The sequence below is a fragment of the Macrobrachium nipponense genome, chromosome 21, assembly GCF_015104395.2.
Source record: "Macrobrachium nipponense isolate FS-2020 chromosome 21, ASM1510439v2, whole genome shotgun sequence".
Classification (NCBI taxonomy): domain Eukaryota; kingdom Metazoa; phylum Arthropoda; class Malacostraca; order Decapoda; family Palaemonidae; genus Macrobrachium; species Macrobrachium nipponense.
The window spans coordinates 11,023,255-11,041,089 of NC_087212.1; the positions used below are offsets into that span (position 1 = coordinate 11,023,255).

The 17,835-nt window shown below is 36.1% G+C and overlaps 1 protein-coding gene across 8 annotated transcripts in view; it reads right to left on the reverse strand.

The window, feature by feature from the left end:
- Positions 1-3,754: 3,754 nt before the first annotated feature.
- The window catches only part of LOC135197785 (uncharacterized), a 186,174-nt gene continuing 172,093 nt past the window's right edge, over positions 3,755-17,835 (reverse strand). For 7 of the 8 annotated variants that reach the window (XM_064224894.1, XM_064224893.1, XM_064224892.1 and 4 more), the window contains 2 exons: positions 11,041-11,700; positions 3,755-5,998 (listed from right to left, as the gene is read on the reverse strand). In XM_064224894.1, the coding sequence (XP_064080964.1) occupies positions 4,472-5,998; positions 11,041-11,700 (2,187 nt within the window). In that variant the 3' untranslated portion in view covers positions 3,755-4,471. Of the gene's footprint in view, positions 5,999-11,040; positions 11,701-14,127; positions 14,256-17,835 lie in introns of those variants that run through there. The other variant, XM_064224898.1, reaches the window with a different exon arrangement.

A 17,835-nucleotide genomic window follows, 5' to 3' on the forward strand; every position in this document is an offset into this window, starting at 1 on the left:
GAGAAAAAATGTTAAAAGCAATTCCTCTTTTGGTTATAAACTATCTAGCTATGAAAAACCCATGCTAGTGCAGGGAAAAAGTTGTGCATTTTTAGCAAAAGCAGATTTGTTGATTGTACCCAAGGAACACTACTGTCTACGATGACACTAGATGCTAAATTAGTTTCTAATTATTTCAATTGCTCTTATCATTCCAGGGATCCTACCACAGTGGAGATTAGTAATGATATAATAAAGTCAAACAACAAAATTACATACATAAAGCCCACAATTCCCATCACCACATGCTGAAGCGGATATGGGCACCAAAGCGCTATAGTCTAAAAGACCAGTGACTGTGTGAAGATAACGTTACTGCTAAGATTAAAACACACAAGTCAAATGTTCACTTCAGGGTGCCAAAATACCTCAGCTTAAAAGTAAGCACAAGCAAAATGTTAAAACTATGCCAATAAAACAGCAAGACATAATAGTTCAACCTAGAAAATACTATATCAACTGCAAAAGATTTAAATCTAGCCACTTCTAGATAAGGAGGAACTATATAGTCACAACTACTAAATCTTGTCCTTGGTCAAGTTTACAATTAAATAACCAAAATCAAATTGTGAGGACACAAAGTGTACTGCATTAAGCTGGATGTCCAGTAAAATAAGCAAAAATCTTTGCGAGCCCTCCTTTTTTTTTAAATCTAATCTATGTTTAAATTTGCATACCAATACATATTAAAATACTTCAAACTAAAATATTATACTACACAAACAAACAAAAAAGTGCTCCCTAGCTTGTGCACTGATACAGCTATGAATCACCCCACAACAATACATTTTACTTAAAATCAAATTAAGACTAAATTCAGAAACTTATATACATAAGATAGATATATATATATATATAATATATATATAGATATAAATATATATAAAATTATTTTACGGCAACACTTCGCCAGTTTTCTATAAATCTGTTAACATTGGAATCCTGAAGTCGAAGATAGAAGTTGCTGCTATGTTACTCCTTTTGTTATGCTGCCAGCTGTTTCTGCCACTAAGCTACGGTTGTTATCAACACTATACCAAATACTTTGTCGGAACTACACTCATGTGAACGCAGTAGGCATTTGAAAAATTTGAATTATTGTATAAACTTATGAAAAAAAAAAGTGAAACTTACCGAAAACATCACTGGGGACAGACCTGTGAACACGACCAATCAACACAAACTCCAGCAATCACCAGTGCATGTAGGCACTGTATCCTCACATGAGCAATTTAAGTACCTCTAAGCTCTTGATATATTTTCCCCACGAAACTGATGACCTTGTATAACTCTTCTGAAAAATTCAAACTGGCTCGTTTCGTTGGGTACCAGAGCAAGGGTTCCACAATGTCAGTGGCATAAATGGCAACAGCAAAGTTGGGGAGCAAAGATTGCAATACTTTATAATCGTAGGGTGCTCTCAATGTCTTTCCATAGATTACAATCCTTAAAGGGAATCTGCTTCCCATGCATAGGCTGCACCCAAGTTGATTTTGTGCTTGTGTGTGTGGATCATCCATTTTCATATTTTTCATGTCTTCTATGATGTTGCTGGATATCCATTTGTTTGTTAAGGTCCACGTACAGTTCTGAAAGAACAGCTTCAACATACTGCAGCTAAAAAGGCCTTCCTCATGTAGGCATAGAAAAGAACCTCAGGTAGGAGTCTGGACACTCATTTTTTCTATTCTTGATTTTAACCATTAATTTTTTTTACTGTACTTCAACAAATGTAGCTTTACTCACATAAAGACTGGAGTGTAGTTCTACAATACTATGTTTAATACAGGTCTGATGACACCTTACATTTATGGCTGAAACAGACGTCAGCAAAACTAAATTAATGAAGCAATATAGCAGCAATTTTTGTTTTTGCCAACAAAATCCACTTGATATTTTCCATATGGTTTTTAAGCTTCTGAATTTAAACTTAAAAAAATCTATTCAAGAATCATTTGTGAAATACACTTCTATATTGTATACTAATGCTAAATCTTAATATAACTTTAGGGTTAGGGTACCTATGGTAAATGTTACTTTCTTTTTTCATTCATGGTAAACTCCTGACATGTAGTCAACAACAATTATAATTATGTATTGCTTTCAAAATTAGCAGACTTACAGACCAAGTAGGTTATTTCAATTTCTTAATTTTTGTTTCTTCTTAAAGTAATTTATTCTTCCATTAATAACATATTTCAAAGATAACATAAACAATTTAAGCAAACTTAAAATCTTGAATCTTTAAAATATGACATTATGTAAAAGCATACCTTGAATGAAGTATAGTCTCTGTATTGTGGTGTAGGTTGAATGATACTCCTAATTCCCTATATACTTTATGTGAAGTTGGGAATATAAAATCCTAAAATTCCTAGTTAAAACAAAAATTGTTTTTGCATCACTAAGCATCTGAGGTGGTGATGTTATGTTAAGTTATCAACGGTCTCTCGCAATACCATTATTATAATAATGCGGCGCTTGAGTTTCCTTCTGCTGGACACAATTTGAAATTATTACGAGAATGTATTCCACCTTGGAAAAATTTAAGGTTTCATAGGCAATTACATTAAAATGCCGGGTTTAAATGTTTCACACCAAGTATTATTCTGCATGGATTGCGCATTCTTTTTCTTTTTACTCCTTTTTCATTTGTCTTCTTGACTCCTTCTATTTATTTGTATACTCTAGTAATCCATCATTGTATTAATTACATCATTCATGAAGTGGTAATGTAACTTCTTGTTTTTTATTGTTAATTTTGTCTTCCTTGTCCTCTTCTAAACTAAACCTTAAAAAAAAAAAGTCATGTTTCTAACAATTTCTGCTCTAGTCATGTAGAAAAAGGACATCAAATCCAGGGTAAATTTACATTTATGCTTACCTAGTAAAATTGTGGCTCAACCATTTATCAATGGACTATGTAGGTAGCATGTTACTTATTCAGGGCTGAACAACCCAAGTGATTTCGGATACCAAAACAATAAATGATAAAACCTACACATCATTACATTACAATTTCAATAATTTGTCTCTTCTACAAAAAACCCAAGGTGTAACATTAAGGACATAGATCTATCTTTTTTACATGTACAGTACTATAATGTTGATTCATTTCACTGTTATGGATCATTGAGCCTGTAATATAATACATATCACTTTTATCATATCACTATTTGCCAGTCATGGAATAGCCATCATCAAAACAATGTAAGGTATTCAAATCATCTTCGTTAATGTCAATGCTGTTTGAAACTGGATTTGTGTATAATCACAGTACAAAGATGCCCACTAATTGTGAGAATACAAAGACAGTGGGTGTTTTGATTAGTGGTATTCTGAATGGATCAGAAAACTATTGTAAAATACTCTCTCCCTAGAATTGTATGTAATCCGTTCTCAGTAACACAACTGACCAAAATGAACTAATGCTTCCTTATATATCAATTCTTCTATCTAGATGTTTCTGCTTGATCTGACTTAATTTCTCATTTGTATTTGTTTTCCATACTGGCTCAATGCCTCCAGCTCCATGTTCAAGTTCTAATACATTATTATACGTAATTATAAGCATCAACAATCTTTAGACGTTATAAAATAGGGTTTAAACTAAATATGCATATGTGAGGATATACTAGTGAATAACAACTTTATGTGCATTATTCAAAACTGCAAAAGCTTTAATATCTGCTGTCAAGGTAAACAAAAAACAAAAAAACATTAACAACTTTATAAGCATTGTTATTCAATACTGCAAAAGCTTACCATTGATATCACTTGCTTAAGTAGCAAAGAAATTTATTTGCCCTCTAAGTAAACGAAAAACTAGAACATTGAAAATGCTATATGAAGTATATATTACTGTATATTTATCCTGTATATAGTGTACTAACATGCAGTAAATATAAAAAGTTAAGTTACCCAGACTCTTAGAATGTTAAACGATAACTTCCTCCTAAAAACAATAACTAATAAATCAACTCGACCAGTTTCTTTGAGCTTTGCACAAGCTTAAAAAAAGTTATTAATTCTCACTAAAATGATGCACATCAGAACTTGGGGAAAAAAAAAAAATCAACTTAGGATTCTCTTAACAATGATCCCATTAGAGATACATTTTTATATTTCTTGTCCATATTACTACAAGCAATTATAATATCAATTTTTAGTCAGTTATCATTAACCCTTCCCAGCATTTCAGTAAGAAAGTATATTATATATAAAAATTTTCTTATGTATAATATTACATATAATAATTTTCTTATAACCTGTTTCATTCTAGTTAATCCACAATTTAATATCAACAGTATTCTTTGGTAAAAAAAAAAAATAAACAAAAGTGTGCAAAAATATAAAGAAATTTACTTCATATTAATGTTGCCACACATTATTAAATACTCAATTGATGTAACAGAGGAAAAAAATGCATAAATTAAATTACCTGATTTTCAACTAAAGGCATCAACACTGGCACCATAACATACTGTATTTGGCTTGTTATGGGCGTTATTCCTACAACTGAATTGGGGCTTGCTGGGGGCGAGTTCACTGGCGAACCAGGCAAAGAACCACCAGGTGATCGAGGAGCAAGAACAAGACTTGACGGATACATGCTTTGGGAATGAGCTGTAAACACCCTCTTTGCAGGCTGCTTTGGTTCCTCTCCCTGTTTACGCTTGCTAGAGCATGTATTTCTCAATGCTGGGCAGGCAGGTAACCCACAATTAGACTGAGTACATGAAGAGACATGATGGCGCAACAACATAGAATAAAGACGCAATACAGAGCATGAATGTTGGGCAGCAACCACATGTCGACGAATGCGTCGGAACATCAGACAAACAGGCTCACATTTAAGTTTCTGGCAGGAAGCACTGTGTGCAAAATCACGCAGCAAAGCACTTTTATGGGATTCTCCTTGACTGGTAATCCATTGCAGGACCTCTTTTATTTTTGCTGCTGATCTTTTACAGTTTTCTTCATCGTTCTGACTGGAACTGTTTTCATTTTGCGGATTCTGATGGTTAACTTCCTCAACTTCAAGTAACGATGCACTTTGTGTATTCATACCATTATCAACAACTGTTGTTGTCTGCTCACGATTGATTTCCTGAAATGCTTTGCCACTATGCTGAAGTTTTGATGCAGATTTTGTTTCAGACTGATCCTTCTGACTGTTACATTGATTTTCAGTTTGTTTATCTTTGGTAAGTTCAGGTACCTGCTGGTTGCTTGCTGCAACATCTGATTTGAACTGAAGTCTACGATAATGAATCTGTTGGTGCTTTCGTGGTCCTAAGCGACATTTAGTAGCATTGGGAAACGTGCTATGGATTATACGCGCCAAAACTGGAGTAGCCAGAGGATCTTTCCTATTTTCCTTACAGTAAGAGATATATGACTTTTCTATAGCACTGAGTTTGATTACAGCCTTAGTATTCTTAGTGTCCTCCAATACTTGAAAATTATTAAGTAACCATGACTTACCCTCCTTCATTTTCCTCTGTGATTCACTACGACTTTTACTCCTAGGAATAGGGTCTTGATTATCTTCATCCTCCTTGTCTGAGTCTTCTTTGTGAATGTCATCATTATCTGAGGTTTCTGTTACAATTTCAAGATCATCAGTGCCACAATCAAAGTCGACAACTTGGCAGGTACCATCAACAATAACCAAGCCTTCATCTCTATCAGAGTCATCGTTATAGAAATCTGTATCCTTTTCAGAAGAACTAGACTCTGACATTATACTCTCCTGAGTAACCTTTGCAGAACCATCATCTTCTGTTGATGAATGCAACATGCTGTGACTCTGGCAAACAGTCACTTGACCTTTGTCAGGATCAGGCCCATTTATTTTTGTGCTTCCTTCTGGACACTGCGCATCAAGATTTTCCACTGAAGATACTGGAGAATCATCTTCACTGCCACTCCCGTTACCTTTGATGGTGAATTCATCCTGAAAGACAAAATATTATAATATGTGAATTTAAATAATAATAATAATAATAATAATAATAATAATAATAATAAAAAAAAATTTATCACCAAGAATGCAGTTACAGTTTCCTAACTCTTCCTAACTCAATATAATATAAAATAATTTACTAAAAGTATTTCTGAATTCAATACATCATTCTTCTCAACAGAATGTAATGTATTTTTGTTATGATTTGACTAACCTTGATTGTAAAACACTTTGAATAGTACTACTGTTGTTTGTAATATACACAAATGTTTCCACAATAATAGGTAGATGAAGGACACTGCTCTTGTTATGCAAAATTTTATGCAAAATTAAATGTGAAATACTCATAGTGAATTACCTATTTTTGGTACAGTTAGTTGTCGACTTACAACCTATGTGAGTTACAACTGATCGACTTTACGACCACCCACAACTAAAACGACTGGGAAGCAACTTGAGCAAGAAAGAATGGTGTCCAGCTGCACAAACAACAGTTTTTCCCCAGCTCCTGCCTCTCCACACACGCTCACTTTTTGAGCTGCTAACGACTATTATCATGCATCGGCAACAAGGATATAACTCCAGTAAACTTATGCCATCAAACACAATCGTAGATAAAATTGAGAGAATAATTTTAATCAAAACTTCAGGTCTTGAAAGAACAAATTTTACTGTTGTTTTCACACAGAAAAAAGATAAGTAACGTAGCTAACGGTAAAGCTCGTACTACGAAGAAATCCAGTGAAAATACCGAACGGAATCACATAATATTTTTACACAATAAACATGCCCACAACGCAATCTGTTGACGAAAAAATAATTTAGTTCACGAGACGTATTAAACTCATATTTAGACTTAAAACACGTTGTATAATGACAAATTACCTTCTGATATAAGTAAAGTATCTAGATATTTTATGCTAACTAGAAGCAAGGCAATTTGCTCCGAATTGAGCTAAATACGGTTTTCAATAAACTAAATCAGATATTGAAAAGGCAGTAAATAAAAGGGCAATGGCCTGCTTGAAACTAAGAGACTGCTAGACTAAAACTAGATTCTGAGAGACGAAACTTCTCATTATTACCATTAAATATATATGATTCAAAAGATGAAACCTATGCATATAAAACAAACCCACAGGGGCCATGGAATTAAAGCTTCCAAAGAATATGGTCTTCATTAGGAAGAATTAAGAGGAGGTAAAGGGTAATACATAAGATATCCCACTTATGAAAAATGAAATAAATGATTTAATAAATTAATAAATATATACAAATGTAATAAAATGCCAGGAGACCAGTTTTAGGGTAGTAATGCACTGTATCTTCACTTGAACTTCTCAAGTTCCATTTGCACGACATCCTTTGGGAGAATGTTCCATTGTCCAATGGAGTGAGGAATAAACAAGGCACATTTACTGCACATTGGTGCTATTGTTCAGCAAATCTGGTTGCTGTCAACAGGTAAAGGGCATCAGGCATCAACTGTTGAAAGACCTCTGTTGAAATACATCAGGTATCAATTGTGAATGTGAAAGACCTTTTGAAATACAACTTATGAAAAAGCAACTAACAAGAAACCATCCATCAATGGTCCAAGTCATACCTGCTACCATAGGGAAACAGAAACGTACCACCACACAAACCACTTTATCTAAGAGATAAATCTCTGGCAGAAGCAGACAGCCACACCAGAGAACAGTATTCTAGTAAAGTAAGCACAAATGACCTAAAACGGGTTGCCTTGATTTTATCACTAAGCACAATTGACCTAAAACATGTTACCTTGATTTTATCAGTTATAAATATATGAGGCCTTATGAAATTACCTAACTTCCATGTGGCATTTGCTAAAATGGTTCATTAGATGTTTCTCAAAAGTTAGATGATAAAAATGTTTAAGAAACAATTAGTTATCTAGTAATAGGAATGGCAACAACAGGTAGAAGCCCCCTAAGAAGGTTAAAGAAAATGTGAAAAATGGATAAATATAACTCGTGCACAAAAATGCACATGAAACATGTAGAGATAAATCATTTCACACCTTGGCCAAACTGAGAGAAATCTTGCATATACTAACATTGATGATGGTGATCATGCAAGTCAGCAACTCTTTCTGTCTACCATCACTAGAACAAAAGCACAGTGATTAGTTTTATATTACCTTTTAGCAATGATTACTTCAGCAACCTGAGGAACTAGGGAGACAGCTCTTGTGATTCATGGTAAATCTACACCATGAGACCTTATAGGACCTGTGCAATGTTTGAGAAGTCATACAAAAAGCACTATTGAACTTTGGTTCTGTGGGATAGATGAATGACCTTCTAAATTACTTCAAAATATCCATTTATATGGAGATTGAAATATGTATGGATATCTGTTGGTACAGTACTATACTTACATACCTTGAACACAACACTTTGTAATCTTCTGATCATATTGAAGAGAAAATGACTGTGTATACCAAGGTGTTCTTTTATCTGACATGTTGATCAGAAAACATCTACGACTGCCTTAAAAAAACATGCTGCCATCTGGCATTTGCCTCATTCATCCTGCTTCACACGATGGTGTGAACGGTTTATGCTTCCTATCTTAGTTTAACCAGACTATTGAGCTGATTAACCGCTCTCCTAGGGCTGGCCCAAAAGGATTAATTTTTTTGATTTGTGGCTAGGAACCAACTGGTTACTTATCAATGGGACCTACAGCTCATTGTGGGACCAACCACATTATATCAAGAAATTAATTTCTAATCAACAGAAATAAATTCCTCTGATTCTGCTTTGGTGGCAGCTGGAAGCAAACTCTGGGTTGGTACCAGATTGGTAGGCGAGTACGCAACCGTGACTTGCCCAATGAGGAACTATTAGTGCTATATTCTAAAGGAAAAAGTCTTTCCACAAGATTTTTTGTAAGTAAATACTTTGGGGTGTGGATATTACACTTTGAGTGTGAAATAATACATAGAATTTTTGTAAGCAATAAAGTCTTGATTACAAGATTAAAATCCCTAGTGAACTACAGATAATTTTATAACTTTTGACTATGCTGGTCATCCACACTATTTATACAGAGATAAACAGGGCAGATAAAATAATGTCCTTATCTAGATCAGGTTTGGTGAAAACAAGGAAAAGGGAAAAACCCTCATTTATGTGAGGCTAAGTTCACACCTCAAAACCTTGGCTAAGAGCAAAAACTTGTGGTTCTTAAACAAAACAACTACAATTTGTACTGAAAATTCAGTCTTTTTAAGTAATACTCTCTAAGAAATAACAAGAGCAGCCTACATGCTCACAAATGTACATTATTAAGAAGTCAATATACGTGTTCAAACATCATGAAAACACTAGATGGAATAACAGACACAAACAGGAAGGCAGCGAGTCTTGAGGTATTCATCAAGCTTCAAGTTGAACCAGTGTCTGCACTCCAACTTGCTGGCTTAGTCCACTCTCACCTTCACAAGTACAATTAAACTTGCATGAGTAAAAATACAGTTTGTGCTTTTAAATAGTATAAACTTAAAATAACATTCTCTGTATGACTCACAAACAATACTAGACAAGATTATAAAGAATTATGAAAAAAATTTCTTGCCTTCTATGAATAAACCACTGATGTACAACTACTTTAATATTCATTATCCTTGATAGTATGACAATGCAGAGGAATTCAACCTCTCTCACATGATTAATGAATGGGATAACTCAAGGCACTTAAATCTGTACAGACCTAACCTGACAGAAATAGTTATTTTACCTCTTAAAAAAATAGGGATTCTGAACTTAACTGAAAAAAAGGTTAGGAAATTCCAAAAAATAGCAATTTCCAGGGATTCGAACTTCAAGAACTGCAAAAAGGTAGAGTTCCATGGATTAGATGTTAATGAACACAGCAACAGACAAACAGGACTGCTAATTTTTGTAGACAAGACTGACAAAAGGAAAAGGGGTAACCCTTCAGTGTTACAGCAAGGTCAATGAACAAAGCGTCGTCATTTCATAGTTATGATGGGTTTGTTTGTTTGTTTGTTGGTATGGTGTTTTTACGTTGCATGGAACCAGTGGTTATTCAGCAACGGGACCAACGGCTTTACGTGACTTCCTGAACCACGACGAAGTGACTTCTATCACCAGAAATACACATCTCTCACTCCTCAATGGAATGGCCGAGAATCGAACCCGCGACCACCGAGGTGAGAAGCAAACATCAAACCAACCACGCCACTGAGGTGCTATAGTCATGATGGGACCTACATGAAGAACCCAACTATGAGAAATAAAGTAAACAGGCACAAAACTATTTTTTTGGTGACTGCAATAACTGGCAAGATGGTGATTATGAAGTAGATTACTCCATTGATCATAAAAAAGAGTAACTAGAGTTCGTTGTCAAAAAAAAAAAAGGTTAAGTTTAAACTTGAGATAATGAATCACTATACGATGGAATTGCCATCAGGATATGACCTCGCTAAGTAAAACAGCGGATGAAACAACAAGGAAAATTACACAACCAACGTTATTTTCACCACAAAATTAGTGGCAAACTTACTCAGTGTTACTAAAACCATGATTAGAAAAGTTAATTGTTAAAATACCAAAATTCTGCCAATTTACACACACACACACACAATTCCCCCCCTGTAAATACAGGAACTCCCATGCTTTGCTTCACATCAGTAAACTAAAATGAGGGATGTCTCCTCTCAACAAATGCATCCTCAGAGAGCACTGACTTAGGATCAGTGAGAAAGACCTTTAAATAGAATTCTGAATAATATCATTAAAAATAATAGCCATGAGACACTTGCATGAAAACAACCATGCATGACTTTTTTCAGAGACCAGGTTTTATAACACCAAGAATGACATGACAATGAATTAAAAAATTCTGCATAAAATTACATAATGTTAAAAAGACAAATGTAAATTATTTGTATCCAGATGAAAAAAAACTGTACCATTGGGTCCAATTCATTTAACTATTAAATTTGTTCACTTTAAACACTGCAGTATAACACATACCTCTCTTTCTAGGACTATCAATTGTTCCCCTTGTTCATGTGACCCGGATTCCTGGCTCTCTGTTTCACAAGTTGAGTTCAAAGTACTGCATCTTTCTTCAGAAAGCAAGGTATAAACATACTGCTCATATTGCTGCTCTTGATCATCATCTGGGATAGAGTTGGCAAGCTCTTTGTCCTGCTGACTGTCAAGCCCAATTTCCTTAGTGCTATTAGCCTCTTCAGTTTGCAAGATGTCCTTACTGTTTTCCTCCCACTGATGCTGCCCGCACGATGGAAGATGCCTACTTTGTATAGCCATGCCTGAACTTAAAGAAGACTCGGCCTTAGAGGTTTGCTCATCTTCCTGTTCCAAATGTGGGTTTTCTCTCCTCCATCGTGACAATATCTCACGTTTCCCTTGGCTCAGCTTCGGTACGGTCTGAAATACAAGGTTTTCAGAATCATTGCTGACGACTTGCTCTTGATTCACTTTTGAGGGTTTAAAGTTACTGGCTGACTGAGAAGCTAGAGGCTGCCTGGCTTCATCTTCAATTCTTGATGGAATGTATCGTTCACAGGTATAGACTGCTGCTGACCGCCTAAATCTTTGATTCCGCTTGACCAAGTCCATCGGCTGTTGCTCTACAGCTTTCACAGCTGCCATGGGTAATGATTGTCTCTGCAAAATAAAAAAATAGCTTGTTAAGGCTAAGAGCTCAACAGCAAGGAAAAATTTCTGGATAAAATAATTTCTATAATTACACCGTTTTTGTCAGCTTTTACATTTCTTACATATACTTTAAAAACCTGAAGATGTCTCTATGTGAAAGAATTACAAAAGGATGCATTTTCTTCTTTAGTCTATGAGTAATTTCATTTAGCTTGATGCTTACTTCATTTATAAAAATGTTCTCATTTTACCTTTTTTTCCCCTCATGTATTGAAGTTAGTATTAGTATAAACACTCTGCTATCCAGTCTGTCAACTGTAGTTTGCCTGAATAATATGCGTTTACTCATTCTTAATTTTACATTTTTCTGGTAATATTGAAATCAGTATTAGTATACAGTTCATTTGTTTCTCTTGTTCAATATATATTAGTGCTAATTGGGAATTCTGCAACTTTGCATCACATTTTCACAAGGATACTAGGTCTTTTTTTGCACACAAATCATTGTTACTAAGCTATCACAAACAAGTTACTGACTAAGTGGCAAACAGTAATTAATTCTAAATATTGCCAAACTCTATGTTTGCCTAAGAACAATAGCATTCTTACCGCAAAACTTTGAAGTGATCAATGAAAATTTCATGTGAATAGCCAACACCAAATCTAAAACTAGACATGCTTGAGTAATGGTAATTTTGGCAATATTTCCATAGAATATATGGAGAAGTAAACAATAATTTGGTATAGCAATAAAAATACGAAGGCTTGCACCTTTTTGGAAGTCCAAAGTTAAAGTGTTCAACCCATACGTTCTTGGACTCTAGTCAAAATTGGGAGGATTTTCTTTGGTTTTTATACTGCACAACATTTACCAAAAGTTTTCTGACCATTAATGCCTTATAAACACTGGTAAAATGACCAGATATTTTATGGCTCCACACTTTCTTCAGTTTAACAATTGTTGCCTTGTGTGTAAGTGGCATTGATGGAGATCTTAAGTGATATAATCATTACTGATTATGTAAAATTATTTATTTTTTCTTTCATCTGGAAAGTAATCCCTATCACTGACGAAGGACCCTACTTCATAAAACTTACCTTAAGTGAACGTGTCAATTATCAGGACTGGGAATGGGAAAAAGAAGAAATGCATGCTTTCTAGCTGTGTAATTCCCAATGTCAAGGTAAGAAATATGCTGTGTGCAATGATACATGGGAGACAGCATAGTCCTTGCCTGTTAGGAACCAGAACCCAAAGTTAGGATCCGTCTCTATGACTTATATGGCACTTCAGGTTAGGTTAGATGGGGGCCATCAGTGAGATAAGGTTCCATCACCATTGTTTAGGTTAGGATGTGTCACTGTAAGTGTCCTTGCTACATTTTCACAGTTCATAAATCTATAAGTGATTGTTAAATTTGATTCAGACAAATTTGCTTACCATAAATACTAGAGCGACATTGAATTTTAGTAACCTAGAAGAAATTGTGTCTAACCTTACCATGATGATGGCCGAGGTCTACATTGGGCCTTTGTGATATACCAGAGAAAGGTAAAGATGAACTCAAAACTAATTTCCAACTAGTACCATCAATACTGAGCTGAGTGGATGCAGATTAGGAAGACACGGTAGGCGTGAGAGCCCAACATTTCCTACAATACCATGTTACGAACTAACTAGACCTTTCTTTCCTAACTTTGGGCATCATGCAATAACCAGGATGGGTGGGCTTTACCCTCCCTGGACATCCAAGTAACACTTGAATATCACTGTCTCCCTACTCTTCATAGGTAGGCTAGCATACTACCCTACCGAGTCAAGCTACTGCTTTTCTTATTGTCCATGACTAAGGGCTTTTGAACTTACGGTAATTCTAAGCCCTCATTCCGCGGTAAGTAGACTATGGCAGTTGCCGTTTTCCTATGTTATTTTACTTATTGAGCAAGAATTTAAAGTAATGCTTATTCGGATGACTGTAATTAACCTCCAGGGGCCAGTACTAAACACGGCGAAATACATTGGACGCCCCAATCCCTAGTGGATGTCGTATCCGTGGTTACATTCCTTGCTGAACTAGTCTTTAGAATTACCCTGCAAGAAACGTAACCACGAATAGGACATCCACTAGGGATTGGGGCGTCCAATGTATTATGCCGTGTTTAGTACTGGCCCCTGGGGGTTAATTACACCTGTCCGAATAAATACTAATAGGCTATATATTCTTGTTCAGTAAGTAAACTAACGTAGGAAAACGTCAACTGCCACAGTCTACTTTACTGCGGAATGAAGGCTTAGAATTACCGAACTTACTTATTTACAGTATGAAGATGGGTGGTAAAACTTGAAATTGTTAGACTAGTACTTTAATGTTTTACCGTTCTGACTTTTCCCAATATCACCATAGTCCTAGCTACAGAATTAACAAATAGCCTAACCTACAAAAGGCACCACCGTGCATTTTCACTGACAGCCAAGCGAGGGTCCTTGCTTTATAATGCATTGTATACTTCCTCTAAATGCCATATCTGAAAGGACCCAAGAAATGCACAGAATGCTGACATGAAGACCTGCAATTGGTAGTATTCATGTCCTGTTGTATTAATTAGAGGTTTTTGGCTAGTTTGTTTACATTCTCAGCTGATCGCTAAACGCCGCTTGGGTGTTAGATGCGTTCGCATAAGACAAGTTATCAAGGTTTGGACCCGTTTACTGCGCCACACCTCCCAGGTCGAGTACAGGTTTTGGTCAATGTCTAAAGGAAAGTGCCAAACGACACGAGGTTACTTTGATAAGCGTTACTTATATTCAAAGATTGGTAATCACTAATTATGATAATCTTATTAACAATCACGAATTCCGTCAAACAGACAGTTTTTCTATGTTTCACCCATGACCAGTGTGCAATTATCAAATGAATGTACTGCTATTGATGAAAGTGCCTTTATTGTAGCTTAGAACTTCAATTTCATCAAGTACCCATACATGAAAATGTGAATCTACACGGAATACTGGGGAAAAGTGGAAAAAACCAGAAACTTCATGTACACGAGGCTCTCGGTGGCCTCGTCTAAAACCCCCTCCCCTAGGGGTGGTACGTACCAGCGCCAGAGACGGGGGAATCACCGTGACGTCACACCGCTAGTAGCTTACATTGCCACAACGCAGTGTGTATTGCATCATCTTCGGAAACATTTCAAAGAGCGAATGTTTGCATTCACTGCGCTGACTAAGTTTCAAAGTTTTTATCCGAAGAGGGGAAAGGCCGGTTTTTTAACGCTTATCAGGCCCGACTCGTATTTACGGAATACTGTACTTGCTTAACATGATGCAACCAACCCCAACGGAAGAACCTTGATGACAGGGCCCGGTTGGCATCGCAGCGCTAAGCCTAACCAAAGGTCCACAATCGTCGTTTTTTACTTGGTCCTTGTTATAAACCGAAAAAATTACTTTCAATTAATAAACAAATATCTCATTCACTCCACTGGGGATGATGAGGTAACAAACCTCAACAGCACTGGGTGACTTGAAGACTAACTTCCGGGGTAATTTTAAGGCCGAGTTCTGTTATATCTGCATAGTGGATGAGAACAGCATCGAACATTTATTCAGGTGTAAAACTATATATATATATATCCATAAAACAGATCATGTGATTATCTTAAGAGACCCTGAAATCCCCTAACAGAAAACAGGGGGAATATGAGGTTAGCCCTGATAATTCAGAATGGTTGGGCTTTTAAGCGATAGATGTCAAAAGCTAAATAGCATGACACTGCTTCAGTTAAAAGAAAGAAATAAAGGGGGGTTGGGGTGATAATTAAAGTGGAAATCTCTCGTAATATCTAGCTTAGAAACATCTTTAATTTTTAGGGGTTATTGTTGCTCAAATAGAAACATCTTTAATTTTTAGGGGTTATTGTTGCTCAAATAGGGTAATGGACAAGAATTAGAATAAACGCTTGGAAAAGTTATAAAGTAAAACTAAATACGAGTAAAGTTGTAACACAAGGGAATAAAGCTTTGCACCTCACGAGAGCAGTGCACTGTGTTTGAAGTAAGAACTTAGGAATCATGTTGGTGGATCCTTTGTGTTAAGAGTTTTTATGTGGCGCCAAGTTATAACCACAGCCTTCAGCTATCACGAAGGAGACGGTTATCTCGATTGCAAGCACAGAACACTTTCTTCGAAATTGATTCATGTCTCTCTATATACAGCTGACTGGATACTGTCACTCACGTAAGAACGTAACTTAGGATATGTTTGGATCCTCGTATGGGCACAAGTTATTTCTAGGGTAAGGAAATAACTAACACACACATATAGACGAATCCTCGTACCAATGTACCAGGGAACAAGGTGAAACAAGAAATTGGACACACCAGCACTGTCCATTTCCTAACCACTTCGTGTTTACGTGTGTGCATCGAATGATGAATTCACCCAATGGAGAGAGAGAGAGAGAGAGAGAGAGAGAGAGAGAGAGAGAGAGAGAGAGAGAGAGAGAAATCTCGTTATGGATATCACAGGTATAAAATTACACAAGACCGTGAACTGGACATGGACATTTGAACATGTTCCTGGAGACGAGTTCAAATGGGAAGAAAAATTAGATGACACAACATAGTTTTTTTTTTTATAATAGGAAACTTATTCAAATAAGAAATGATTTTCCTCTTAAATAGGAAACAAGTGTCACACCAACAGGTCACACAGCATGAACCCAATATATATCCATTCGATCACCAAACTCTCGGTTTCACGTTTATCACTTTAGGGTACCTAAGAATTCGTTCCCCACCCCATCTTCCTCGCTCTCCAGAGTGAGAGTGTGTGTGTGTGTATGTGTGTGTGTGTGATTTGATTTTATACAATTGTTTTATAGATTTTTTGGCATTATGCCAAGCACTGGGGCAACTAAGGCCATTCAGAGCGCTGACACGGAAATTGACAGTAAACGGTTTGAAAGGTGTAACAAGAAGAAAACGTCAAAGCAGTTTCACTATGAAACAATTGTTAGGAGGGTGGAAAGTAAGATAGAAGAAAAGAGAATATGAACGGAGGTACGGTAGAAGGGATGAGAGTAGTTGCAGCTACGGGCCGAAGGGACGCTGCAAAGAACTTTAAGTTGCATTGACGGTACTATCCACCTACGGGGTCCCCGCCTGAACATATGCTCAAGTAAATATTGAAAAACTTTACTATATACGTATATAGTAATCATACCAGAGAGCTGATTGGTACGCAGCTTCTCTCGAAGAAAAACTCATAAACCGTTGGAGTCACTTTTCAGAAACAGGCAACGTCTTCCTAGTATTCCATTTTCACAAAGGACGTATCACACTTCATATTCTGGATAACTAATTTTCAAAATTCACTTTCATAGGTTAGTTATTTGAGACGAATGTTAAAGTCTCCCAGATTAATCATCATTATTTACTTTTTCATTGTCTTGTTAACAACTACAATAGAACTTGAACTTTACTTGTATTAATAAATAATCATAATAAATAAACTTCGCAGGCAAACAATCTTAAATACGACTGAATTATGTTCACTTCCCTTCCACTGTCGCCTCACCAAACCTTTCTTTTTCCTTCTCGAGAAGGAACACTGCACCTTCTGTGGCCTCAAATGGTTGCCACAACCTGACGCAATATGAATACAACCACATTTCACATTATTGTGGCACTTATTTTTTTATACAAGATAGTACTATCCTTTCCAGGGAAACTATGTGGCGTAATCTGCGAGCTTATCTTTTCCAATATTAGCTTACTTTCAGTGTGATCGATAAGCGACTGAAAATTACATATAGAATTTACATAGTGGCAAATTAATCCGATTGAGATGAACGCAACATCTTCAACTTGCATTATACAACCGTTCTCATACTCATTTCATTGCATCAATTGTCTTTCGAGAAACTCAATGACTGGGTTCTTACATACACCGTTTCTATCGGCAACCCAACGGCAGAGATTGTTAGACTCATGTTTCTATCGGCAACCCAACAGCAGAGATTGTCATACTCATGTTTCTATCGGCAAACCAACAGCAGAGCTTTTTAGACTCATGTTTCTATCGGCAACCCAACAGCAGAGCTTGTTAGACTCATGTTTCTATCGGCAACCCAACAGCA